Here is a 25,422-nt window from a genome sequence, read left to right on the forward strand (position 1 = left end):
TAAACTCGTCGAAAATTTTCAATTTCCCTTGTGAAACTGTTTTAAAATTTGATTTTATTTTTTAAAAATGCCTGAAAATTCGAATTACCAATTTTAAAATGCCTGAAAATTTAAAATTCTAATTTAAAAGTGGCTAGTATTCTGCTTGCCCTTTCGAAAGTCTGAAACTTTCGGTTGCCTATTTGAAAATCTCAAAAAATTTAGTGTTCATTTTGAAAATTGTCCTGCTCCCAAAAAAGGGTTAGTAGACAATTCAGAAAAAAATTAAATTTCCAAAAAATTCCAAAAAAATAACAACAAAACCAAAATTTAGAGCTCGCGGTGCACATGAAATCCTTGAAATTTTTGAAATTTCAAAACGATTTTCTAAACTAACGAACAAAGCCGTCGAGTCTCGACTTGAGACTATTTGTTGGGTATCTACGTGTACCTAACCCTTAACGTGGATATGAAGATCGTGTAACGTGAACTCATTATCTATGTATACTAACTTTCTATTCATTCCTTAGTTATGTAATAATAAACTACTCGTCTTCGCCTCCTTGTTCGGCCTCGAATATATAACATTGGCGATCAGGATCTTTCGGGCTCACTGCACCACTGGCTTCATGCACATGTCTACTTAGAAGAAAAGACCTCTGAGGTATTGTTTTGATCTACACATGTCTACTGGGAAGAAAAGACCTCTGAGGTGGATCAGGTCAGCTTTGGGAAGAGGCACCTGCCGTGCTCTCTGCAGTTGCAGTCAAGGTGGACAGGAGCGGCTTCTGGATTGAAGTCGAAAAGAAGAAGGAATCATTGCTCAACTCTTTTGAAGATGCGAGTGAAGGCCACCTATGCGTTTCAAATGCTCAGTCATTGACGATTGCACAAATTGTTATTGGTCAGAACATGACCTCAGAAGACATTCGTGGATGGCTCCTCACCAAAGCTCTCGTTTGTCATTGAAGAGGGGAGATGTTGGGTATCAACGTGTATTGACCCACGACGTGGCTAAGAAGATCGTACAACGTGAACTCTATGAACTAACTTATTTATTCCTGAGTTATGTAATAATAAACTACTCGTCTTCGCCTCCTGGTTCTGCCTCGAATACATAATTCTATATTAAAATACAATAAAAAATTATTTTATTACAGTTGTGACGCCATAAGTATATTCTAATACATATTGCAACATTAAAATCAACTTGAACATCAAACAATTTTTTTTTGGTTTCTCGAAAATTTCATTTTTTGGTTTTTTTTTGGTTTTTCAGAAATTTAAATTTTTTGTTTATTTGTTTTTTGGTCCAAAATTTTTTTTGGGCCAAAAAACATTGCACGGCTCAGTGGTACAATTCCTCCTGCCGTCAAACCAGACACCATAGTTTATATGTATATAGAAGGTTCATGCTTTTCGCTGCTACTGGAATTGGTATGGTTTCTCTACAATTAGTGCAAAATTGTATTAAAATAAACTTTATTGGATTACAAAAAAAATGTATCAATTTTTCTTTTTCATTTTTACGTTTCTCGATGTTTTCTGATACTGTTGCTAGCAGTTCTTTGCTCTTCTTCTCTTTTCATCAAATAATTGTGTGCCTATCCAATATTTATTGTCGTCTTCTTTTTTCATTTTGCTGTCTTTTTTTTTTCTTCAACATTGTGGTGAACGTATTTTTTCAACATTGTGGTGAACGTTTTCCTGTAATATAGGTTAAGTATTATGGAAGAACGAAGTCATAAGACAACTTTTTGAAAAATTTTTGGATATATTTTTAATTTGAGTTTCAAACATTTTTACTGACTTGAGAAAATTATTTGTTTTCCAAAAAAAAAAACCTATTTAGATAGTTGTATGCTTATCAAGTTTCCACTAGTTTTTTCTCAGAATTTTTGGAATTTCAGACATTTGCGAGAGAGAATAAAAATTTTTTAGTCATTTTTAGATAGAAAAGTCAAAATTTAGACGTTTTTACAATGGAAATTCAAATTTCAAACAGTTTTGCCGAAGAAATTGAGATTTTCAGGCATTTTTACATGTGAATTTTAGAATTTCACACATTCATTTTCACCCAGAAAACATATTAATTATAAATTTTCCGTTATGTAAATTTTCCGTTATGTCTCACCATTTCTTCAATTATACTCTCTTAGTCATTTCTTCAACATTCTGAAAGCGGGTAATCGTATATTCCAGTTTTAGTGGATTCATTTCCAAAGAAGTGTTATTACTCCGTTTTCTGTAAGGTAAATTATTCAAAACCATCAGCAAAGTTATAAAATTGCCAAGTATCATTTAAAAATTTTAGAAAACTTGAAAATTTTGGAGGCAAAACGTTCATTTTGTTTTCATTATTTCACACAATTTTGCCTACGGAAATGGGATTTTCATTTTAAAAAATTTCAAAATTTCAGCCAAAAACACATTTTCAGATAAAAAATTCAAAATTTCTACACTAAAAAACTCACCAAAAAGATCGTCAAAATCCAGCAAAAATTCATTATAGAAACTTTAAAAAATCAATAAAACATCCGGAGGACACCACACAAGCGTCCAGAAAAAGTCGAATGAGTGAGAGTTGTGTGCTCCGCGAGCCCTAAGCTTATCAGTTAAGAAATAGCACTGAAAATTGGGGACGGAAAAGAAAATTGTTGAGTAAGTGCTCTGACACAAAATTGCAGAGCATTTCGGCCAGAAAGCAAACATCGAAAAAAAAAATCAAAATTGGCAATTTCAGAAATTTCCTATGTAAAAATGCATGAAATTTCGTATTTTCTATGAAAAAAATGTCTGAAAGTTTGATTTTCCGGTGAAAAAATGTCTGAAACTTCCAATTTACAATGTAAAAATGTATGAAATTATGAATTCCCAATGGAAAAATGTATGGAAAATTGAATTTCCAGTGTAAAAATGCCTGGAATTATAAATTTCCGGTGTAAAAATATCTGAAATTACGAATTTTCTATGTAAAAATGTCTTAAATTGCGAATTTCCAATATAAAAATTGTGTGAAAATTCGAATTCCTTTTTAAGAATTTCTGAAATTTTGAATTTCCAGTCTAAAAATGCCTGTAATTTGAACTTCCAGCGTAAAACGTTCTTAAATTTCTTAAGTTTCCTATATAAAAATGTCTGAAACTATGAATTTGCCATATAAAAATGTTTTAAATATTGTAATTACTATTGAAAAATTATCTGAATACCTGATTTTTTATATTTGAAAATATCTGAAACACCGAATTTTGTATGTAAAAAACTCTGGAACTTTGAATTTTCTGTGAGAAACTTCAATAAACTTATCAATTCCCAATGTAATAATTGCTAAATTTTCAATTTCCAGTCTGAAAATGTCTGAAATTTCATAGTTTTTCAATTTCTAAAATTTAGATTTATCCTATCTTAAAATATCTGAAATCCAAATTTTAAGAGCAGAAAACTCTAGAATTTTGAATTTTTTGGAATATAAAGTTATGATCTACCCAAAAGACTAGCAGTGGTCTCTTCTGGGCCCGCTAGTCTCTAAGCCGTTGGCCTATTTTTTCACTGGAATACCGAAGACAATTTTTCAAAGTTTTAGTGCATGTCGTCTGGTCTTGGGCTCGTAAGATTGATGGAGACTACATCTAATGTAGTTTTTGAAATTTGTCTGCCACACTAGTAAGTCTCAACTCAACTAGAATAGTATACCATTTTATCACAAATTTCTTTATTTTCAAATTTCTACTACAAATCTTCAAGTTGATAACCACAAACAAATCCCAGAATAAGTTGAGTATTCCCACATGACAAGTCATTTATTGTTGAGCCCTGTCCACTGCCTGGAACAATTGTTAGACAGTCCTCCCAGCCTCCTTTAAACTTGGTAGATGGTATTTGTGCATTTGTGCTGACTAGTGCATCGAATGTGGTCGTAAACCCATCTGTCCAGTAGATTACCTGGAATCTACATATACTACATACCTTATACACTATGTATATTATATATACTACTTATGTATACTATATATATATATATACTACTCTATGCTGAGAAGTGAGTGGAAATAATTGCGTACTTTACTACATGCTATGCATATAGCATATATGTAATAAATATATTGCATATATTATGTATATACCACATGTACTATGTATGTACACTATACTATGTATGTACACTACATACCCCATACACTGTTTATATGTATGTATACTACAATACATAGAGTATTTCAAAACTGAAAAAATAGTTTCCTGCTTCACTATATACTATACATACTATGCATATACATATATACAATACATATACATACAATATGTATATATATACACTCTGTATAGTTTTTCGAATCTGAGTAAAAATAGTGTTATACTTCGCTACGTACTGTACATACTATACATAGTATATAAACTACATACTATGTATACTATGCACACTATAGATACTACGTAAAAGAATCTTTTAGAAAAAAGTAAAAGTATCTTACATTGCACGGCTCGTCGGTGCAATTTCTCCTGCCGTCAATCCAGACACCATAGTTATTCCAGGGAGGACTCATTCCATTGACAGCTTCTGGAATAACACCTTTTTTTTTTTAGTTTTTTTTTGACACTTTTTTGTGTGCAATTTTGAATTTCTGTTTAAATTTGTAATTAAAATGTGAAAAATTCTAACAGTTTCAAATACCTATTTTAAAATGTTTGTAATTTGTAAATTTCCAATGAAAGGGTGTCTAAAATTTTTAATTTCCAGTGTGAAATTGTTTGAAAATTTGAATTTCTAGTTAAAAGTTCTAAAATTTTAACTTTCCCACGTAAAAAAAAGTGTATTTCTAGTTTGAAAAAAGTTAAGTTTCCTAGTTTGCCATAAAAGGAAAGTTTGAATTTCCAATTTTTTTTTTTCAAATTTCCAATGTAAAATGTCTGAAAATTTTTAATTTCCATTAAAATTGTAAAATTGTTTGAAAATTCTATTTTCCTATGCAAAAATATTTCGTCTAATATTTTAAATTTCCAGTTTAAAAATGTATTTAATTTTTAATTTTTTTTTCTGCAGTAGTGTCTGGAACGACAAGCTAGGACCAATGCGTTTTCGGGAATTTCCAATAGCCGGAAACTTAGCCGCTTTCCCGTCAAAAAGAGACCCTCCGTCGTTGTAAGAAAGTTCTGGCCGCTATTGATGGATGTACTGGGCATATTAGAAATACTAGATATTAGATATTATTTAAATTATTAAAGATCACGGTTTGATCTACAAAAAATGCGGCATTCGTTTGCCCAAGAATATGTGACTCCAGCAAGTTCTAAACCATACGAAATCAGTTGAGAACTCTGCGTCTCTTCTCCCGCATTTTTTGTAGATCTACGTAGATCAAGCCAAAATGAGACACTCTGACACTACATGAGGCGCGGTTTCAGGGCCTGACGCCTGCCTTCAACCTACTCACGTCGGCGGCCTCTCTCCTCATTTCTACACTTTGGCAAAAAAGGTGGTTTTTTCGCCGCAGCCGACACTTTTGGGTTCCGCGCCGTTCTATGCAAAAGGTGCGGCGCGAGGCATGTGGTGATCACCGCAAGGTAGGCACGGCAGGCGTTTTGGCGCCTACTTCATTCCCACAGTAATAAGCCAAATATGAATCGAACCTCACCTCGGATCCACTGGCACTCCTCAGCCGATGCAACTCCTGTTAGCTTGGCACCTTCCCCGACACACAACTGCTTCGCATAATCATTGTTCACTCTAGTGCGATAATATGATTTCATGCATACCACCGTACCATCTATTTCTCTTTCGAACCTCTTCCATCCATCTCTACACCCGACGAAACTATATTCATCTCCATCAGTTTTCCAGGTCCAGGTATATCCTGACGTGATTGCAAAAGTCAACTTTTTATATGAATCTGGACACTCGGTAATTGATGCTGTTGTCTGGAATATGTAATAAAGGAAATTAAATATTTTCTATTTCATAGGGCTCCCACGTGGTTGCGCCTTCGCCGGTCTCAGCGGTCGGAGCCCCGAACGTGTCGGCCGCTTCCAAACAACTATCTCTCCGCACTACGTTGCGCTCACGCCAAACTACTTATTTCACGCTAAGCTGCGGAACCCCGAATGTGTCGGCCGCTTCCAAACAACTATCTCTCCCCACTACGTTGCGCACACGCCAAGCTACTCATTTCACGCTAAGCTGCGGAACCCCGAATGTGTCGGCCGCTCCAATTAACTACCTTTCGCACTACGTTGCGCTCACGCCAAACTACTTATTTCACGCTGAGCTGCGGAACCCCGAATGTGTCGGCCGCTTCCAAACAACTATCTCTCCCCACTACGTTGCGCACACGCCAAGCTACTCATTTCACGCTAAGCTGCGGAACCCCGAATGTGTCGGCCGCTCCAATTAACTACCTTTCGCACTACGTTGCGCACACACCAAGCTACTTATTTCACGCTAAGCTGAGGAACCCCGAAAGTGTCGGCCGCTTCCAAACAACTATCTCTCCCCACTACGTTGCGCACACGCCAAGCTACTCATTTCACGCTAAGCTGCGGAACCCCGAATGTGTCGGCCGCTCCAATTAACTACCTTTCGCACTACGTTGCGCACACACCAAGCTACTTATTTCACGCTAAGCTGAGGAACCCCGAAAGTGTCGGCCGCTCCAAATAACAACCTTTCGCACTTCAATGCACGGGAGCCCTACTATTTCACGTGTTTCACGAACCTTGAGTACTAAGTATCCTGAATCAGTGTTATTTGACATAGCTACTGATATAATAGCCTTTTGAAAATTAAACACCTCACAGCTTGTTTGAAAAATCCGAACCAAAATGCAATTCGAATTGTAGTAACATCTCGTTATACACTCCTCAGCAGTTTCCACGTTTAATGTACTGCTTATTGCAGATTCATTAACTTTTCCGTATAGTTTAACCATTTTCATGTCACAAAATGATCTAATAACTAGCATAGATAATATAAGTAGAAGAAGTTGCATTTCAAAGACAAAAATACGAAAAGTGGAAAAAAAAGGAATGGCGAACTTTCAAAGTTTTAGTTCAAGTCGTCTCGTGGCTCAGAAAAAAGAGAGATTTATGGGAAACCCTTAGAAAAAGTTTTCAATGGGAATTTGAGATTTGTTTTCTTGTTTTCTTAAATTTTCAAACTCTTTATTGCAACAAAATATTCATTCAACCGTTCTACCATAAAATTTGAGATTTATAGCCACACACAAATCCAAGAATATTCTTAGTATCACATAACATGTCATTGATCGCTGCACCAGAACTCAACGGAGCAATTGTCAAGCAATCTTTCCAGGCTCCTTGGTATTTTTCCGATGACACTATAGAATTAGGTTCTTTTAATGCATCGAAAGTCGTCGTGTATCCGTCGGTCCAGTAAAATGTCTAAAATATATCAGGTTGTCCCATAAGTTTTTGTACTTTTTTTCAAATATTTTTCCAAAACTTCTAGAAAGTTTTAAAATTTTTTCATCGTAGGTCGTGTCAAGGTCGGGTCGTCCCCTTTCAGAAAAGATTCATTTCATCCATTTCTACTTTGCCACGATGACAATCATCAAACTTGAACGTCGAGACGTTAGATTGCTTCTTCTTTATGAATTTCGTCTTGGTCATTCAGCAATGGAAGCGGAACGAAACATATGCGGTGCGATGGGTGAGGGAGCACTCTCTTATAATACAGCAAAGAGTTGGTTTCAAAAGTTCAAGAACGGCGACTTCAGTCTCGAAGAAATAGAACGTTCTGGGCGACCGGTAGAGTTAAATGAAGAAGACCTAGTGAAGCTGGTGGAGGAAGAGCCTCGTCTTAGTCTTCGTGAAATGGAAGAGAAGCTTGAGTGTTGTCATAGCACAATTGCACGTCACTTGGGTCGCCTTGGTTTTACTTCAAAACTTGGAACTTGGGTGCCTCATGAACTTTCGGCATCACAGAAGCTCACTCGGGTCAACGTTTGTACTCAACTTCTAACTTTTCGTCGAAAGTTCGATTGGCTGAACAATCTGGTTACTGGAGATGAGAAGTGGGTGCTCTATGTTAACCATTCCAGAAAACGTCAATGGCTTCCGATCGGTGAGAAAGGAATACCGACGCCAAAGCCTGATCTTCACCCAAAAAAGATTATGATCTGTGTCTGGTGGGGTGTTCAAGGACCCGTGCACTGGGAATTGTTGCCAACTAATAAAACTATCACTGCTGATTACTATTGTGCCCAATTGGACCGAGTTGCAGAAAAGACCAACGGAAAATATGAAAAACTATATTTTCTTCACGATAATGCTAGGCCTCATGTCGCCAAGAAGACTTTCCAAAAGCTGCAAGATCTTGGTTGGACTGTTTTACCGCATCCACCATATTCTCCAGATCTTGCACCAACCGACTACCATTTGTTCTTGTCTCTCAGTGACTACATGCGCGACAAGCAATTCGACGACGAAGAGCATCTCAAAACTGAACTCTCCACTTTCTTCTCATCGCGTTCGCCGGATTTCTTCTCCCGTGGCATCATGATGTTACCTAGTAAATGGCAACAAGTGGTGGACACTAATGGTGAATACTTGTGTGAATGGTACTACTTGTCGCTTGAGAGAAATAAATTTTTTTCAAAAAAAAAATAGTACAAAAACTTATGGGACAACCTGATACTATGTGTTTACTACGTATTGTTTAAATACTATGCACTATATATATATATATATATATATATATGTTATATATGTTATAAAATGTGTTTATTACATCTACATATACTACATACCTTATACACTATGTATATTATATATACTACTTATGTATACTATATATATATATATATATATACTACTACTACTCTATGCTGAGAACTGAGTGGAAATAGTTGCGTACTTTACTACATGCTATGCATATAGCATATATGTAATAAATATACTGCATATATTATGTATATACCACATGTACTATGTATGTACACTATACTATGTATGTACACTACATACCCCATACACTGTTTATATGTATATATACTATAATACATAGAGTATTTCAAAACTGAAAAAATAGTTTCCTGCTTCACTATATACTATACATACTTTGCATATACATATATACAATACATATACATACAATATATATATATATGACATACACTGTAGTATATATACACTCTGTATAGTTTTTCGAATCTGAGTAAAAATAGTGTTATACTTCGCTACGTACTGTACATACTATACATAGTATATAAACTACATACTATGTATACTATACACACTATAGATACTTCGTAAAAGAATTTTTTAGAAAAAAGTAAAAGTATCTTACATTACACGGCTCAGTGGTACAATCCCTCTTGCCGTCTATCCAGAAACCATAGTTGTCCCCTGACTTTGGTGCCAAGGTTTTGACAACTTCTGAATTAATTTAAGGTTGCAATGCTCTACATCTTTGCATACCTCGTATCCATGTGCTCTCCTCCACTGACGCCACTCCAGTCAACACAGAATTTTGCTCTTCACATGCTTTCCTCGCATCATCGATGGTTATTTCAGGAGTAGCGTTCGTTTTCATGCAGACCACCGTGTCATCAGCCCGTTCAAATTTTTTCCATTCTTCTCGACACCCATAAAAGTGCCAAGCAGTGTCATTTTTCTTCCAAATGTAGGTATCTCCTGTGCCTGTCGTAATTGAGAAATTCAAGTCCTTGTAAGAAACTGGGCACGTGTTGTTTGGTAGGTTTACCTGTTTTATCTTACAGTTGTCTTGTTGTGAATATTACTTTGACATGCCTTAAATGCCACATAGCTATCGTCTTTGTTCTCTACGACAGTCAGATACTCGGTGGCTGCTGTCCATGTTGCACAGCTGCCCAGAAAGTTATCGAAATAAATAACAAAGATGCACTCGGTATCGGAGAAGCATGTTGAAATACAATCTTCCACAGATTCATGGGAATACATCCTCATATCCGGAGATCTAGCCACAGTTCCTTGTATCTTTATCATTTTCATTACACAACATGCTTCAATAACTAGTAGGGTGAATGTAAGAAAAGGTAGTTTCATTCCGAAAAATTGGGAACTGGACAAGACAACGTTTTGAAGTTTGCATGTCGTCTGGGAGGGAACCCACTAGAAGTATGTGTGAGAATGATTTACGACCAGCAACGAAAAGTTGTCCCTAATGCTTTTACTTCCTTGGTAACCGCCAGCCGATGCACAAACTTACAAAGCTTACAAGGAATACAAGGAAATTACAAGGTTAAGGTATTTGTTGGGAAAATTGAAGATCGGCGACGCGGAGTTATAAGCCCCACATGTGAACGGAGAAAAATAGATGTAATAAGAACTTTTTCAAGAGTCAAGTACTTCAGGAAATTATAAAAAAAACTATCAAGGCGGAATTATGAGACACTTCAGAAGTTTGCCAAGTTTAAAATTCGTATTCTCAGTTTTATTCAACAGACTCTGAGTAGATCAATCTAAATCACAAATATTATATATCCAAAACTTGTGATCACAGTTTATAGTAACAGTGGTAACAACTGGGTTCCCGGGGAGTGGAAGTACTTTCCGTTGAGGTGGATGGCGATGCTTCAGTTGTTGTGGCTATGGTTGATGTTGTCGGTATTTGGAAATCAACTGTATAGTAGAATATTGATCCTATGAATCATTGTTACACAATCTCACCGTCGCAGCTTATCATATTGTTCTGAACGGCATTTTCTGTGTATGTGAATGCAGCCCAGCCGTACTCATAACATGAGAGTTGCACTTTAAAAACGTTCAACTCTTTAGAATCGTATTCAATCTAAACTAGCTATATTAATAGTTTCATTTAATCACTAGCTCACGTAGACATGTTTTTTAGAAACAATCGAATATTCAAAACTTGTAGCACCACCGCCTACGCATGTAATGACGGCCATCATACATCCGTTCTCCGTACTGTAGGATATGTAAAAGTTTGTGGATGGTGTCAATCCATACTGGCCTTCTGTTTCTTGTGTTAATGGTAGACAAGAGTCCACACATAATGCTTGTCTCTAAGACAAAAATTGCCTTCTAAGTAATCAGATGATTTACCAACCTTTTGACGATTTTTCATATTATCTCCTGTTGCTACAGTATCTGCAATAATGATCAAGCAACTACTATGATTTGTCAAATTAAAAAAAAACCAACCTTGTTTCCATTCGCATTCCTCGAAGGTTCCACTTTCAGCAAGCACTGCACCTTGCTCGATACATTTGTCCTTTGCAACCTGTTGAGTTACTTGCTCTACCATTACTTTTACACACCACACAACTTGCTCCGTTTTCTGGAACCTTTCCCAACCTTCCCTACATTGGCTATAGCTCCATCCAGCATCAGTTTTCTTCCAAGAATATATATCTCCGGAGTCAGATGTCACAGAGTACTTGATATCCTTGTAGGAGGCAGGACAAGTGGCATCTGGCAATTCTGTCTGGAATTCTGATGGTTACGCGGGGAATACAGGCTTGCTGAGCTACCTTAAAAGCCACATAGCTCCCCTCACTTCGATCAGTTTCCACGACAGTTATCGATTGATCACTCACATAATAATGGAAGCAGGCTGAATTGAAAAATGCCAGTAAGCATTCTGAATCCTCAAAACACTCATCAATACAGTCCTTTACAGCATCGAAAGCCTGTGGCTCAGTGGTCTCGGTGACTTTTCCAAAAATCTTTATCATTTTCACATCGCAACTTGTGAAAGGAAGTAAGAAAACTGAGAAGTAGAAGAAACTGGACAAGAAAATCATAGCTAGCAATCTGAAGAAGAGCTCAAGTTTGAGAAATGACTAGTCGTCGTGGAAATTTATGGTTTCTAGCGGATATACATAAAATTGTTCGAGAAGGCAGTTTTTATAATTTTCTACTTAGGAGGCTGTAGAATGAAAAGTCGTCTTGGAGATTGGAAAGAGCCCTGGCAAAATCTTAAAATTTTAGTGTTCGAAGAAAAAAAATAAAATGTTGTATCGGGCTCTTAAGATTTAGTGCGAGCCCACTTTTAGAATGTTTAAGGAAAATTTACGACCGGCAACACGGAGTTCAGCCAAGAAAATTCCTTTTCCCACATGTGAACGGAGCAAAATATATGTATTATGAACGTTCTACGAGAGGTAAGTACTCGGAGCTTCGCACGCCAGCCCTACCATGCTCTGTGATCTGCGGCCAACGGTGCGCAGGTCCGCGTGTCACTATAGCTGCGCGATGTCTGCGAAGCTGTGGTGTGGAGCGGGCGGGCGAGAGTGCCACCTTCGTGGAAAGCTTCTTCAAGCGCTATGCACTACAGATCTCGGATTTACATAGGTACAGTGTTTGGTGGTGCTCCCACTGGGCTACATTTTAAGCCACGTCCTAGCCGGGGACTGTGGCTAATAATCCATTGCTCCATGTACCAATAGAGGCTGTGTAAACCTAGGGGTGAGGCCGGACGTGAACTCGTGATATCCAGATTGCTAGCAGCCACCACTACCGACTGAGCTATCTGCGCCAACTTTTTTAAAATTTTAATAACTAATAGCGCGAATATAAAGAAGATACGTTAAACTTCGAAAAATGCGGATAACATGGGAGGAACATTTTATTTGAAAAAATTTCGAAAATCAAACAATGTTCAAACTAGTTCAGGCACAATCAACAACAAGCGACTGATTCAATCTAATACGTATTCACACATGTATCCAAATTTTTCATCACAATTCGAAGAAATTATTATATGATATCATAAAAATATCCGGAATGGCGGAAGGCGGCAGTATACAAACAATCCCCAGCGCTTGTCTCGTAGGAAACCAACTCAGGAAACTTGTCCTAAAAGTTGTTAACAGTGGTTTTTGAATTTTTCGAATTTTTTGTTACTCACATCGCAACTTTCTATTCTTGTACCACTTGCTGCTCTTCCATCAATCCAAATTCCCTTTTCGAAATATTTATTTGCTACGATATCTGCAATAATGTTATGACAATAACCAAGACTTCTCAAAAATTACGCCAACCTTGTTTCCATTTGCACTCCTCGGGGGTTTCGATTCTAGCTAGCACTGCACCTCGCTCGATACATTTCTCCTTTGCAACCTGTTGAGTTACTTGATCTACCATTACTTTTACACACATTACAAGTGTATCGGTTTTTTGAAACCTTTTCCAACCAAAATTGCATTGTCGATAGCTCCATCCATTATCAGTTTTCTTCCAAGAATATATATCTCCGGAGTCAGATGTCACAGAGTACTTGATATCCTTGTAGGAGGCAGGACAAGTGGCTTCTGGCAACTCTGTCTAGAATTCTGATGATTAACGCGACGAATACAGACTTGCTGAGCTACCTTAATTGCAACATAATGCTCTTCGCTTCTATCCGATTCGACGACAGTAACTGAATAGTTATTAACAAAATAATGAGAACATACAGATTTGAAGTGTACCGCTAGGCAATTTGGCTGCTCAAAACACCCATCAATGCAGCTCTGTACATTTTCAAAATTTTGTAACTGAAGAATGTCGGTGTATCCGAAGATTTTTATCATTTTCAAATCGCTGGTAGAGAGTGGAAATAGAAAAGTAGAGAAGTAGAAGAAAATGAGTAGGAGACGCATTTCTAAACTTGTTTCTAAGAAAAATTTGTCTTGGGAGTTGTGGGTTGTGGCTCTTGAAATTTTGTACGAGACCACTCGAGGAATATTTCAAGTAGTAAAATTTCAGGATTTATTTTGAAGTAGTCAATGCGCCTTGTGGTATTAGTATTAATACTGGTTTTAGTTCAGTCGGTAATGGTCACCGCTGGTAACCTGGAGGCCACGAGTTCGAGTCTGGCCTCACCCAGGATCTATTGGGTAGTGGAGCAATCCACGGCTGGATTATCGGCCACAGTCCCCCGGCTAGGACGTGGCTTAAATTATAGCTCAGTGGGAGTACCACCAGGCAGTGTCCCCGGTCTCAGATCCGCAGTGCATAGCGCTTGAAGAACGGTTTGTTCTTTAGTCCTTAAAGGTGGAGTAGTGCCAGTGGGGAAATTGTTAAAAACAACTCCTTTTGTCCCAAAATGACCAAATATCTTAATAAAACTTTTCAAAAAACCTTTGAAATTTTTTTATTTACTGTCAAAAAGTGGCAATTACTCAGTTTTTGCCACTCATAAATTTGGAACTCGACCAAAAAAAATTTTTTTTTTATTTCCTCAAAAGCTTGTATTTTTCAAATTTTTTCAATTTGCCAAAACTTTGACCGGAAATTATGAAAAATCTAACATTTTTTGGAGCGTTTTATCATAATATTTGATTGTTTTGAATCATCATAAGTGCATCTAGACAAAATCCTCACTGGCGCTACTCCACCTTTAGGCACTTTTACGAATGATTTTATTCGCCACACAAGGTGAAACATAGGCTTTGTTGAGTAAAATAATATTAATAAGTTATCAAAATGTTTTGAATAAAAATAAATAAATCTAAAAAATGAAAATTAAGGTGGCGACGTAGAGGCGGGCCATTGAGGCGGTTGTAGTAATGTTGCGGTAACTGTTGGAATAGTCGGTGATCAGGCGATGTAGCGCTTCAAAATCTCCTGAAAAGTTATATATATATATATATATATATATATATAATTTGTGTTGAAAAAAAATATTTTTAAAAACTTACATTTCGTAGATGTAGATGGAGCTCGACCAAAAAAGATGACTTCATAGCAAGAACCACCGGCCTCTTTGATAAACGGCGGTTCGTTCCCAAATGAGAGAACACGTTTATTGCCACTACGCAGAGCATCCTGAACACCGCGTAGCTCGGCAGCAGTCGATTGGTGAGTTCGAATCACCATCATGTTGAGTCCCATTGTTCAAAATATGGAACGTGGATTCGGTTTTAACAAACAGCGGCTGTGCCTATGTTGGATTCTAATCTTCCAATCTCATCGATGCCTGAGAAATCTCCCCAAACTTGCTGGGTACGCTTGTTGAGCGATTTCCTTGCAAACCTCGAAAAACTTTTCCACGACCTCCTCATTCCTCCTTCCTGTTCGACCTTCCTGTTTGACAATCTTCCTGTTTGACGACTGTGAGCTCAGCCTGCGCCATCAAGGTCCGATTGTCTCGGTGTGGTATTCTCCTTGTAAACGATCAAGAATGCCGTTCCAACTCCCTTCTCTGATGTCTTCAGGAATCTTGTCGTAGGCGTCTCGAACGGATCCCGTGAGCAAGTACGGAAGTATCCTTTTCGCCTCTTTGCCAGATAAACATTCAATGATCGTATGAACGACGCAAGGCTTTCTTTTCCATTGTACCGAGGTGCATTGACAAGAGTTGCTCGAGTCAGTGGCATTTGAACTTCCGGACGTTGAAAGTTAAAAAAAATGAGTGAGTAAGTAGTGATGAGGGAAGAAATATCTATAAAGCCAAAAAAAATGAACAGCAAAATCTGATGAGAGAAAAAAAAGACCACAATGTTCTGGACATCTCTGAACTAGCAACAATGAGATCGACTCAATGCAGGTCTAAACTGTTTCCCAAACAGACTGCTCCACCCCCCTGACCTTATTTACGTCAGGTGTGCTGCGCGATGTGTGCTCATCTATTACATATCGATCTCCTCTTACAACAGATTCGTGATGACATAATAAAACACTCCAAAAAATTGTAGTTTTTTCATAATTTCCGGTCAAAGTTTTGGCAAATCGCCAACATTTTGAAAAATATGAGCTTTTGGGGAAATTTAAAGAAATGTCGCATGTTTCGACCCCTACAATGTTTTAATACAAATAATTTAAACACAATTAAAACATTAAAAATGCAGAAAATTTTTTTTTTATGGTCGACTTCCAAAATTCTGAGTGGCAAAAACTGAGTAATTGCCATTTTTTGACAGTTAATAAAAAAATTTCAAAAATTTTTTGAAAAGTTTTATCATGTTATTTGGTCATTTTGGGACCATAAGAGTGGTTTTTAACAATTTCCCCACTGGCGCTACTCCACCTTTAATCCTTAATCAATTTATAATAAACATGATTTTATTCGCCAAATGTTCAACATTACAAGAAAATTTTTCATGCAACTATCTGATATCCACAGACATATCCGTGTGTAGTACCATCACAAGGAACTTCAGAAATGTTCATGCCATAACCGGGATTAACTACTATCAAACAGTTTTTTCCAATAGGGTCGGAGTTGGTGAGAGACTCAATTGGCATGGTTTCTGTAGCGCTATAGGAGCTGGTGTAGCCGTCTGTCCATCGGAATTTCTGAAAACCAAAGATTGTTCAATCTCAAAACTAAAAAAGTGTGTCACCGTGCACGGGACTGTCGGACAATCTCGTTCTCCACCAATCCAAAAAAGCGCAGTGATCCCGGTGTCTTGTACGATCATATCTGTAAATTTTCCAAATTTTCTCTTCCGCCAGACCTAAGCCTAGGTTAAAGCCTAGGCCTAAGCCTTAGCTCAAACCTAAGCCTAACCCTGAGCCTGAGCCAAAGCCTGAGCTTAAGCCTAGCCTAGCCTTAGCCTAAGCTTAAGCCTAGCCTAGCCTAAGCCTAAGCCTAAGCCTAAGCCTAAGCCTGAGCCTAAAAACCCACCCTGAACCCAAACCCGCTCCTCGTGAGAAGCTAGGCCTGTTAGCACTGCGCCTTGTTCCACACAACTATCCATCGCAGTTTGTCGACTAGTCCCTTCAAACTGAACTTTCATACAAACATCTGAACCATCTGCTCTTCTGAACTTTTGCCATTCCGGCTTACACCCGAAGCTCCATCCGGAATTGATTTTTTGCCAGAAATAGATATCTCCCTTAGCTGAGACCACATAAAACCTGACATCCTTGTGAGATGCTGGACAAGTGGCATTCGGAAGGGTCGTCTGGAAGCTTATAAGTGTTGAAATTTTAATGTTAAACCCAAATAATCTTACAAACCTTAAAAGCCACGTAGTTCTGCTCACTTTCACACTTTTCTGCTCTTTTCAACACTATTGAAGTATAGTTGAACGGTAGTTATGTAAGCGTCGACTTTTCCGAACAGTTTTATCATTTTTATCTCGTCGCAGGAAAATGTTGAGAGCAGAAAAACAAGAAGGAAGCGCATTTTTCGTGATGAGGAATGATCTTGATTTTCTTTGTTTCAAGCGGAAGTCCATAAAAATTTTTTGTTTTATGTTCGTAATGCGTGTTTCTGAAAAAACCAAAAAATTAACAACATTCAATAAACTATACAAATTTATTCGAACGCATATACATAGTTCTAAAAAGCAACAAAAAAAAGTGTAATTAGGTTGTTATTTTCCAGTCAGTCGCGGTTTTTGTCCAAGAGTACTTCTTCCCAGCAGATGAGGTTAGTGAGAACTTGATACTGTTGTAGGTAGCCGGACAGGTATTGTTAGGGATGTTTGAGGAGTCAACCTAAAATGAGATCCTTAAATACACTAGAAGCTTATGAAGCCTGGGCGATTTTTGTCTTTTTTCCTATAATTTTTACTTTTCAGAATTTTTTAATTTTGAAATTTTGTTTTTCTCAGGTCCAGCCTAAGCCTAAGCCTAGGCCTAAGCATAAGTCTAAACCTAAGCCTTAGCTTAAGCCTAGGCCAAAGCTTAGGCCTAGGCCAAAGTTGAAACACAAAACAAATCTTACCTTGAAAGCCACGTAGGGTATTTTACTCCTGGGTGTAACAGTTATTGTTGTACCAGCAGCAGTATAGCTAAAGAAAATACATTTATCAATAACGAATAATGCCAGAAAACAATCGTTTTTCACAAAACACCCATTTTTGCATTCTCCAACTGTTTTGAAAGCTGTCAGGTCGTTTGCTCCCTGGCTTGCAACTCCTCCGTAGATCAGAACCGTTCGGTATTGGCAATTGGCTTTAGGTAATTGAAGTTCTAGTATTAAATAAGGAAATAGGGAGCCTAAGGACCAGGACCACATATGTAATAATATAAAGACCAATGAGAGTTTCCTGCAGACGAGATGTTGTCCGGGAGATGATCTCATGAATTTTTTGCGGGATCAAATGTGTAGTCTCGCCTATTCTCCACTTTTCGAAAAATGTTAGGAATCATTAAACACACTAGATAAGTGAGACATACTTTGATGTTTGAGCTTGAGGCGAATCATTCAAATAATACTCTTTGTCTAAAAACATAGCATGTGAGTTTTTTTAAACAAATTTTTTTTCAAATTTTAAAGTTTTGACTTACAGTGCTGGCCCTAAAGTTATGTACAAGTGTTTTTTTTGTTTACAAGGTGAAAATGAATAACAACACTATATTTATTCAAATACAATTGAAATCACTGCAGTACGTATTCACACATGTACCCAATCTCCCAATCGCATGGTAGATCAGATAAAGAAAACGGATACATGCTATCGAATAATGCCACACAGTTTCCAGCGCTTGTCTCATAGGATATGAACTGAGAATAATGGTCATATTGATTCTGAAAAAGTTATTAAAATCTGTATAATAGTTTCAAAATTTTGGTTACTTACAATGCAATCATCCAGGTTTATATCACCGGTTGCTCTTCCGTTTATCCAAAAAATATCAGTATCAGTTCCCATAGAGTTTAGCACTACGGTTTCTACAAGTTTAGCACTACGGTTTTCTACAAAACCATGTTTCCATTCGCATTCTTCGGATGTCTCAACACGAGCGAGCACTGCACTTTCTTCAATACACCTTTCCTTTGCAACTTGTTGAGTTACTTTCTCCAATTTTATTTTCACACATAAGATAGTTCCATCACTTTTTGGATATCTTGTCCATCCATCATTGCAGTTTTTGTAAATCCATCCATTATCAGTTTTCTTCCAAGAGTATATCTCTCCGTTGGTAGAAGTCACAGAGAACTTGATTTCCTTGTAGGAGGCAGGACAAGTGGCATCTGGCAATTCTGTCTGGAATTCTGATGGTTACGCGGTGAATACAGGCTTGCTGAGCTACCTTAAAAGCCACATAGCTCCCCTCACTTCGATCAGTTTCCACGACAGTTATCGATTGATCACTCACATAATAATGCGAACACACTGAATTAAAGAATGCCAGTAAACAATCTGAATCCTCAAAACACTCATCAATACAGTCCTTTACAGTATTGAAAGCCTGTGGCTCAGTGGTCTCGGTGACTTTTCCGAAAATCTTTATCATTTTCACATCGCAACTTGTGAAAGGAAGTAAGAAAACTGAGAAGTAGAAGAAACTGGACAAGAAAATCATAGCTAGCAATCTGAAGAAGAGCTCAAGTTTGAGAAATGACTAGTCGTCGTGGAAATTTATGGTTTCTAGCGAAAATTCATAAAATTGTTAGAGCAGGCGGTTTTTATGGGATTCTATAAAATGTGTGGTAGTTTTAAGTGCGTTTTTAGTTTTCGCTTAGTTTTCAAGCGGTGTAGCGGCAACATCATGGGAGCCCTATGCTGTGATGTCGGAGTGTCCGATTTCGGTTGGATCTACGAGAATTGCGGGAATTTAGACGTAGATTTCTCAACTGATTTTGGATGGTTAAGAGCGTGCTGACGTCACATTTTCCTGGGGAGAAAAGTTCCCGCATGTTTTGTAGATCAAACCGTTATGGGACAGCCTGACACCACGTGCATCAATACACTCAAAAAAAAACTGCGTGGCGTGTACTGCAGAAAATCCAAAATTTAGGCCCCGCTTTTTTCTCGTCCACTCACGGGGAAAAGGCAAAATTTGGGACCCCAACCAATATCAGGCCGCCGACATCTGACGAGTTCCGCGCACCGCTGCGTTTAACTCGTTGTGGGAGTGGCAAGCTGTCTCCGCCCGCTGAGAGTTAAACATAGCGGCGCGCGGAACCCGTGAGATGTCGGCGGCCTGATATTGGTTGGGGTCCCGAATTTTGCCTTTTCCCCGTGAGTGGACGAGAACAAGGCGGGGCCTAAATATTAGGTTTTCTGCAGTACACGCCACGCAGTTTTATTATTTTGAGAGTAGCCGTCGATCATTTTTATATCACGACTTTTGCAAAAGAAAAGCTGGACGGTTGCTTTGTAGTGAACCAAGAAAAAAAAGACTAGTTGCGCTGAAAAAGATAATCTAGAATCCTTGTGACTTTACAAATCTCAGTCAGTTTTTCCCAAGAGAGAAAAGGAAATTTTTGAGATGAAAGAATAAGATGCAAAGTTGCTTTGTTCAATGAAGCAAAACTGAAGGGATTGAAAAATTCTCATAACTTCCAAATTTAGGAAGCAATTTATTTAGTATAACTTCCTCTATTCAATTTAAAATTAAGTTCTTATTTTTTATCTCTTATTCAATAAGTGATGTAAAAATGATTCCAATACACGGAAAAATCACAAATGCAACTGTTACTAATTCAACTAGCTTTGTCACAACTATGGAGTGTGTCATGGGATGCTATGGTAACACAAGTTGTTTTCTTGCATACTTTAACACATCCTGCTGGCATTATGGTTATTCGGTGGAAAATGATATTGATGTTCAAGAAAGTGCAAGTGAAAATGTGGTAGGTTTCAAGGTTTGTGATTATTTATATTTGATTGACTAATAACAACAGTTGTATGATGTTATTAAAAATGGAGTAGTGTCAGTGGGGATTTTGTCTAAATACACTTACATATTACTTACATACATATTATTATGATATTCGGTCATTTTAACACCATTAAACAAGTTTTTAACACTTTCCCCACTGGCGGTACTGCACCTTCAAGACCGACATTTCAAACATCCCCAACAACACCTGTCCGAAATCCTACAACGAACTCAAGTTCTCATATACTCCAAATGTCAGCAACACGTATTCATGAAGAAAATCCTCTCAAGGATGGAAATTCACTAGTTGTAAAACTAACTGGACCCGTTTTGAACGTATTGATGGCTTTGTTATTTGCATGAAAGCAATTTCGTTTGGGAATGATATCATCTCATTTGAAGATTCAAACGACCTCTGTAAATTGGTTGATGCAGTTTTGACAGGAATCGACTCAATTGAAGAATACACATGGGCAAAGAGTAGGTGAAAAGAACAGTATATGCCCCTAGGGCTTCCATGAATTGCTTGGCACCTGCTTTCAAGCCTCACGCCGGCCTCTCGCCTCATTTCGACAAAATGGCGAGAAGCCGAACCACATAGTGCAAAAGGTGGTTCTTTCGCCGCAGACTGTACAGCAGGCACGATGTGCAAGGGCAGGCGGATGTTGCCGGCGTTTTGGCGCCTACATGGTTTTTGTTTTGGCGCCTAGAAACTTCCAACTAGAACCCATTGAACCAGGCTAAATTGAATAAATTCAGACAAAACGCCGCCACTGTCAAATCTTCTAATCGGTGGAGAGCGAGATTGTCCGACAACTTCATGCAAAACCTTCAAATGGACTGACGGTTATACGACTTCCAAAACATTTCTCAATTCAACCTATGTTAACTCAAAGTCTACGATGAATTCCGAACCTTTACCTTATAATTGTTTAGCCACAGCAAATAGGAATGTGGGTTCAAAGTCGTTGACTCATTGTAGCTGTGATAAACAAGTGAGAGGATTTATTTGTGGTTATAAACTTTTGTAAAGAATAAAAATTGATTATCTATTTTTTTCAATAGACAATTCTGAGTTTGCGTTGCTGTTTGACTGAATTTCCAAAAAAACTTAAAACGTTAAAACGTAAGTGTCATTGATATTTGGGGTAAATGAGAACTTGAGCTCGTTGTAGAAAGCCGGCCAGGTGTTGTTAGGGATATCAGTCTGAAATATAACCTTGTTATTACAAGTTTTATTTGTTGTGTGGTCCTGTGCACACAAGATGTGTTTTCTATAGTTTGATCTACGCGGCCTGTTTGCCGGTTTATGACGTGACCCATATTCTTTCCGCTTACTCTGTTGCCTTTCTTCTCCCTGCGCAAGGGTCGCTGTAAATGAGAGACGCAATTGTTTTTCTCGTTGTGTCGAGCAGCCATGGCTACGTATTGGGTTTTGAATGACTCTGTGTAGGAGGAGGTGATTGTAAATTAGAGTAATTATAGTCCCACACACCAAAGGTTGCTCAGTAGGTTTGCACAGTAGTATTGTATTCACAACCCCTTCATATTACCGTCATTAATATAGAATAATTAAAATTTCATAACTTTTCACATTGGAAATTCAGAATTTCAGATATATTTTTTTTGCATGAAAGTTTTGAAATATCACGTTTTTACACGTCTAACAAATTTACCTTAATTGCCACGTAGTTGCCACGACTCTTTGACAATTATAGACTGACCACCACTGTCATAACTACAAAAGTAGCACTCACTCTCCAAGCACAAAATAAGCCAGAATACAAGTATCTTCTTCATAACACCCGTTTTTACAATCTTCCAGGGTATTGTAGGTTGTAAGGTTTTTGGGCCCGGAAACTGATCCATAGATCAGAACCATTCGAACTTGACAGTTCATTCCTGGTATCAGGTATTCGAGTAAACAGGATAATAGGAAAAATAAGGTTCAGGTCTGCTTTTGGCAAGAAAATGAACAGAAAAAAACAAATTTAAGTCAGGAAGCTGGACGTTCTTGTAATTGGGATGCTGTCAGGGAGACAGAAAGATAGTCTCATGAAAATTTGCAAGAATATATTTTTATTTCTATTTATGTGCGTTTTTAACTGGAATACAACGACATTACTTTGAAACCCACCCCCTCTGCCTGTCATTCAAATCACTGAAAATTTATATACAAAACCATAAAAATTGACATATTTATGAACTTCAAGAGTAAAATTCATTGAAAATCTAGATCAAAATTGAAACATTACAACCAGAACATCATCAAAGTAGCCATAGATAAAACAAATCGAACAAGTCCGGTGGATCTAGTTGTCGCTTCAATCCTAAATTTGGAAGTCGTTGTCGCTTCAATCCTAAATTTTGAAGTCGTTGATGGTGGGGGTGATGTTGTCGTGACTATTGATCCGTTCAACGATCCTTCTGCAAAGTTGGTAATTATTTTTTTAAAAAAGTAAAAAAGAAGAGAAAACAATTCTTACCAGACACGAAATATTGCACATAGTACTCTCCATCTTTTCCGTTAGTGGACGAAACTTGAAAAGTTCGTTCAATATATGGAATGGTCCATGAAGTGATAGAGGTATTCGGTGTGACAGTGCGTTCATACTTTGTGCCGTCGCCATAAAAGCCTACAGTAACCGATCCTCCATTTGGGAGATTCCCGACAACCTAAATTTCAAATCACATCACAATCTGTTGTATTCTGTTGTATTTTGCTTACGTTTAGATTTACGCTTAGGCTTACGCTTAGGCTTTTGTTCAGGCTAAGGCATAGGTTTAGAATTAGGCTTTGGTTCAGCAGGAGCGGAGCCACTTTCCTAATTTTCGGAGCGGAGCCACTTTCCTAATTTTCGGAGCGGTTTTGGACTTCCTTGAGACACGCAGACGACATAAGATATGCGGACGCAAGTGGTCCATCGCGGACCTCGATAGATGTCGGCTGCGATTTTATCATAAGATCTCTCGAATTTAGTTGCTCTAAGCATCCAAAACAAGTTTTTCCGGAACCTTTCAAACTTTTGTGATATCTCAAAAAATAAAATAAATTCGTTTCAAATCATTTGTGCATACCCTACAGTATACCCGACCAGGGCCAAATTATCCGAGTAACCGACTAACCAAAAGCGGCATTATATCTTAAATAAATCAAAACTCAATTTTTCCCGATACTACAGTAACCTTACAGAAATCCTACAACACCCCTCTTGGACGAACACAGTTTCCCGAAAACTGATATTTATAAATATATTAAATGACACTCACATTTGCACCAGAAAATCCGGTATGTTTGGTGTCTCTCTTAATGTTAACAATTGTAGTGTTATCAGCACTGCCAAGGGGTTTCATATAAAATCCGGTTGAGGTGACGTCACGGGTCCAAGATCCATTAACTACACGATTACTGGAATCTATAACATTTTTACTTTTGAGTTTTCACGTTAATTTCCGAGCACTAACTTTCTTGATCAATTACGAAGAATACATTATTAAACCGTTTCACATAGAATGCCGTCATAGACAGTGAAAAATCATTGACATAGTAAAAATAAAAATCGCCTTCGTTAGTATGAACCGGGTTGGAAAAGATTTGAGTGTTTTCCGGTTCAGGTGAATCCTGCGGGATACCAGCGTACAAATATGCTTTAGAAGTAGGATCTTGACTCCATTGACTGATAACATATTTATTTAATGATGTATTCAAAATCAGATATGTACAAACATAAATGTTATCATTGCCAATACCTGTTTCGTGACCAATATTGTACACACCAAGACAACCTGAAATAAATACAATAAAAACAATCTCTTTCTCTAGTAGGGAAGTTGTTTTTTATTCAATGAGGATAATTGGTGAAAATTAGATAACTACAAGGTATGCGCCACATTATAGTCAACCAGTCGTGGACCGCACCTGGGGCCACCACTATTATAACACACTACAGTACCCCCAATATATATCCCTACACTAACCCCAACTCACTATCCCTCCAGAAGCCAAAACTTCACAGACTACCAAGACTACATAAACTACAAACTATGGATGCACGGAATAAGCGAATAATAAATTTGAATTAGCTAAAAGCAAGCTCACTGTCTGCACGTTTTTTCTTGGAGCTGATAAAAATCACTCCGTTCAGTGTTTTCATGACATCATCGTTCAGTGTTGTTGTAAGATAAACAGATTTCTCAACTACAAATGGATTGATTTGCCCATTATATTGTGTCAAAGATGAAAGTCTGAAAATGGATATCTCATCTTCAAAAAAAAAATTCTTCCAAATTTAGGCATCATTTCTCCTAACACAAGTCTTGTTTTCTAACTTACGTCGTTGACCCGTCTTCGGTGATCAAAAAGATTTGCCGGAGTATCGAATAAGAGTCCGATTGAGCTGACAAATACATGTGAAACGGTGCTTCAACATTTATTTCATTGTGAACTCTCAATCCTTTGAATGAGCTTAGTTTTATCAGCTGTTGAGCGAAGCAACTGATGAATAAAGTAGAAAATGCCAGTAAAGTCAGTAAAACCATTTTTTTTCAAAATGAAGACGAGCCTCAAAATGTATATCAATGAAACTGTCATTTATATTTACTGGGCATTGAGTTTCAGGGCGGGCAGTGGCAAAAATGATCATCATTGTGTGTGAGAGAGAGAGAGAGAGAGAGAGAGAGAGAGAGAGAGAGAGAGAGAGAGAGAGAGAGAGAGAGAGAGAGAGAGAGCTTACTTCAAACTGCATACATTGGCAAAAATGCGCTAATAAAATTTGAAAATTTACGTAGGTCAATTTTGTGTTTCATACGTTGCCAGTTACAAATTATTTGCATTAGATTACGCAGTGAAACATGCAAAAATGTTCGCATTTTGTTAATATCGAAACCGGTACAAACAGGATGAAAGAACTTTTTTGTTTTTTTAAAGGTAGAGTACCG

At 37.6% G+C, this 25,422-nt stretch overlaps 8 protein-coding genes, 2 non-coding genes and 4 pseudogenes across 14 annotated transcripts; 2 read left to right on the top strand and 12 right to left on the bottom strand.

The window, feature by feature from the left end:
* The first annotated feature begins 1,436 nt into the window (after positions 1–1,436).
* On the top strand, positions 1,437–1,544 carry mir-262. Its single transcript, NR_002409.2, has one exon. It is a non-coding gene; the product is annotated as a pre-microRNA mir-262 (primary transcript).
* ZK384.7 lies at positions 1,443–2,539 on the bottom strand. The gene is made up of 3 exons (NR_136396.1): positions 2,454–2,539; positions 2,114–2,224; positions 1,443–1,686 (listed from the first exon to the last, which is right to left on the bottom strand). It is a non-coding gene; the product is annotated as an Unclassified non-coding RNA ZK384.7 (non-coding RNA).
* A 1,169-nt stretch (positions 2,540–3,708) lies between these two features.
* Positions 3,709–6,962, bottom strand: clec-250 (C-type lectin domain-containing protein; the record flags this gene model as incomplete). The annotated part of the gene is made up of 4 exons (NM_001129439.1): positions 3,709–3,921; positions 4,452–4,537; positions 5,613–5,895; positions 6,690–6,962. The coding sequence occupies 4 exons, from the start codon at positions 6,960–6,962 to the stop codon at positions 3,709–3,711; spliced, it is 855 nt and encodes a 284-aa protein (NP_001122911.1).
* A 218-nt stretch (positions 6,963–7,180) lies between these two features.
* On the bottom strand, positions 7,181–10,020 carry F11D11.13 (annotated as a pseudogene). Its single transcript has 2 exons — positions 9,281–10,020; positions 7,181–7,374 (listed from the first exon to the last, which is right to left on the bottom strand). Coding segments are annotated over exons 1-2 (934 nt in total).
* Positions 10,021–10,471: 451 nt separating this feature from the next.
* clec-251 (PAN-3 domain-containing protein) lies at positions 10,472–11,741 on the bottom strand (the record flags this gene model as incomplete). Its single annotated transcript, NM_001356786.1, has 6 exons — positions 10,472–10,596; positions 10,645–10,765; positions 10,809–11,000; positions 11,045–11,085; positions 11,140–11,422; positions 11,469–11,741. 6 exons carry the CDS (start codon positions 11,739–11,741, stop codon positions 10,472–10,474), a joined length of 1,035 nt encoding a protein of 344 aa, NP_001343577.1.
* Positions 11,742–12,696: 955 nt separating this feature from the next.
* clec-252 (PAN-3 domain-containing protein) lies at positions 12,697–13,580 on the bottom strand (the record flags this gene model as incomplete). The annotated part of the gene is made up of 4 exons (NM_075258.1): positions 12,697–12,795; positions 12,848–12,930; positions 12,981–13,263; positions 13,311–13,580. The coding sequence occupies 4 exons, from the start codon at positions 13,578–13,580 to the stop codon at positions 12,697–12,699; spliced, it is 735 nt and encodes a 244-aa protein (NP_507659.1).
* Positions 13,581–14,332: 752 nt separating this feature from the next.
* F11D11.12 (Glycosyltransferase) lies at positions 14,333–15,436 on the bottom strand. Its single transcript, NM_001129438.4, has 2 exons — positions 14,622–15,436; positions 14,333–14,547 (listed from the first exon to the last, which is right to left on the bottom strand). Coding segments are annotated over exons 1-2 (195 nt in total). The 5' UTR covers positions 14,815–15,436; the 3' UTR covers positions 14,333–14,545.
* On the bottom strand, positions 15,042–15,299 carry F11D11.21 (Transposase; the record flags this gene model as incomplete). The annotated part of the gene is made up of 1 exon (NM_001380865.1): positions 15,042–15,299. The coding sequence occupies one exon, from the start codon at positions 15,297–15,299 to the stop codon at positions 15,042–15,044; it is 258 nt and encodes an 85-aa protein (NP_001367289.1).
* A 582-nt stretch (positions 15,437–16,018) lies between the features above and the next one.
* Positions 16,019–17,053, bottom strand: clec-253 (annotated as a pseudogene). Its single transcript has 4 exons — positions 16,885–17,053; positions 16,550–16,829; positions 16,266–16,345; positions 16,019–16,218 (listed from the first exon to the last, which is right to left on the bottom strand). Coding segments are annotated over exons 1-4 (729 nt in total).
* Positions 17,054–17,235: 182 nt separating this feature from the next.
* Positions 17,236–17,890, bottom strand: F11D11.6 (PAN-3 domain-containing protein; the record flags this gene model as incomplete). Its single annotated transcript, NM_075259.2, has 2 exons — positions 17,236–17,367; positions 17,597–17,890. 2 exons carry the CDS (start codon positions 17,888–17,890, stop codon positions 17,236–17,238), a joined length of 426 nt encoding a protein of 141 aa, NP_507660.2.
* Positions 17,891–18,253: 363 nt separating this feature from the next.
* clec-254 (CW domain-containing protein) lies at positions 18,254–19,182 on the bottom strand (the record flags this gene model as incomplete). The annotated part of the gene is made up of 3 exons (NM_075260.2): positions 18,254–18,403; positions 18,456–18,863; positions 18,910–19,182. 3 exons carry the CDS (start codon positions 19,180–19,182, stop codon positions 18,254–18,256), a joined length of 831 nt encoding a protein of 276 aa, NP_507661.2.
* Positions 19,183–20,203: 1,021 nt separating this feature from the next.
* F11D11.15 lies at positions 20,204–21,514 on the top strand (annotated as a pseudogene). Its single transcript has 3 exons — positions 20,204–20,467; positions 20,664–20,964; positions 21,244–21,514. Coding segments are annotated over exons 1-3 (836 nt in total).
* An 85-nt stretch (positions 21,515–21,599) lies between these two features.
* On the bottom strand, positions 21,600–22,432 carry F11D11.16 (annotated as a pseudogene). The gene is made up of 2 exons: positions 22,242–22,432; positions 21,600–21,691 (listed from the first exon to the last, which is right to left on the bottom strand). Coding segments are annotated over exons 1-2 (283 nt in total).
* Positions 22,433–22,677: 245 nt separating this feature from the next.
* On the bottom strand, positions 22,678–25,028 carry F11D11.3 (CUB_2 domain-containing protein). Its single transcript, NM_075261.3, has 6 exons — positions 24,818–25,028; positions 24,584–24,729; positions 23,950–24,270; positions 23,755–23,900; positions 22,971–23,160; positions 22,678–22,911 (listed from the first exon to the last, which is right to left on the bottom strand). Exons 1-6 carry the CDS (start codon positions 25,021–25,023, stop codon positions 22,736–22,738), a joined length of 1,185 nt encoding a protein of 394 aa, NP_507662.1. The 5' UTR covers positions 25,024–25,028; the 3' UTR covers positions 22,678–22,735.
* Between the last annotated feature and the right edge of the window lie 394 nt (positions 25,029–25,422).

The sequence above is a fragment of the Caenorhabditis elegans genome, chromosome V, assembly GCF_000002985.6.
Source record: "Caenorhabditis elegans chromosome V".
In the NCBI taxonomy this organism is placed as follows: domain Eukaryota; kingdom Metazoa; phylum Nematoda; class Chromadorea; order Rhabditida; family Rhabditidae; genus Caenorhabditis; species Caenorhabditis elegans.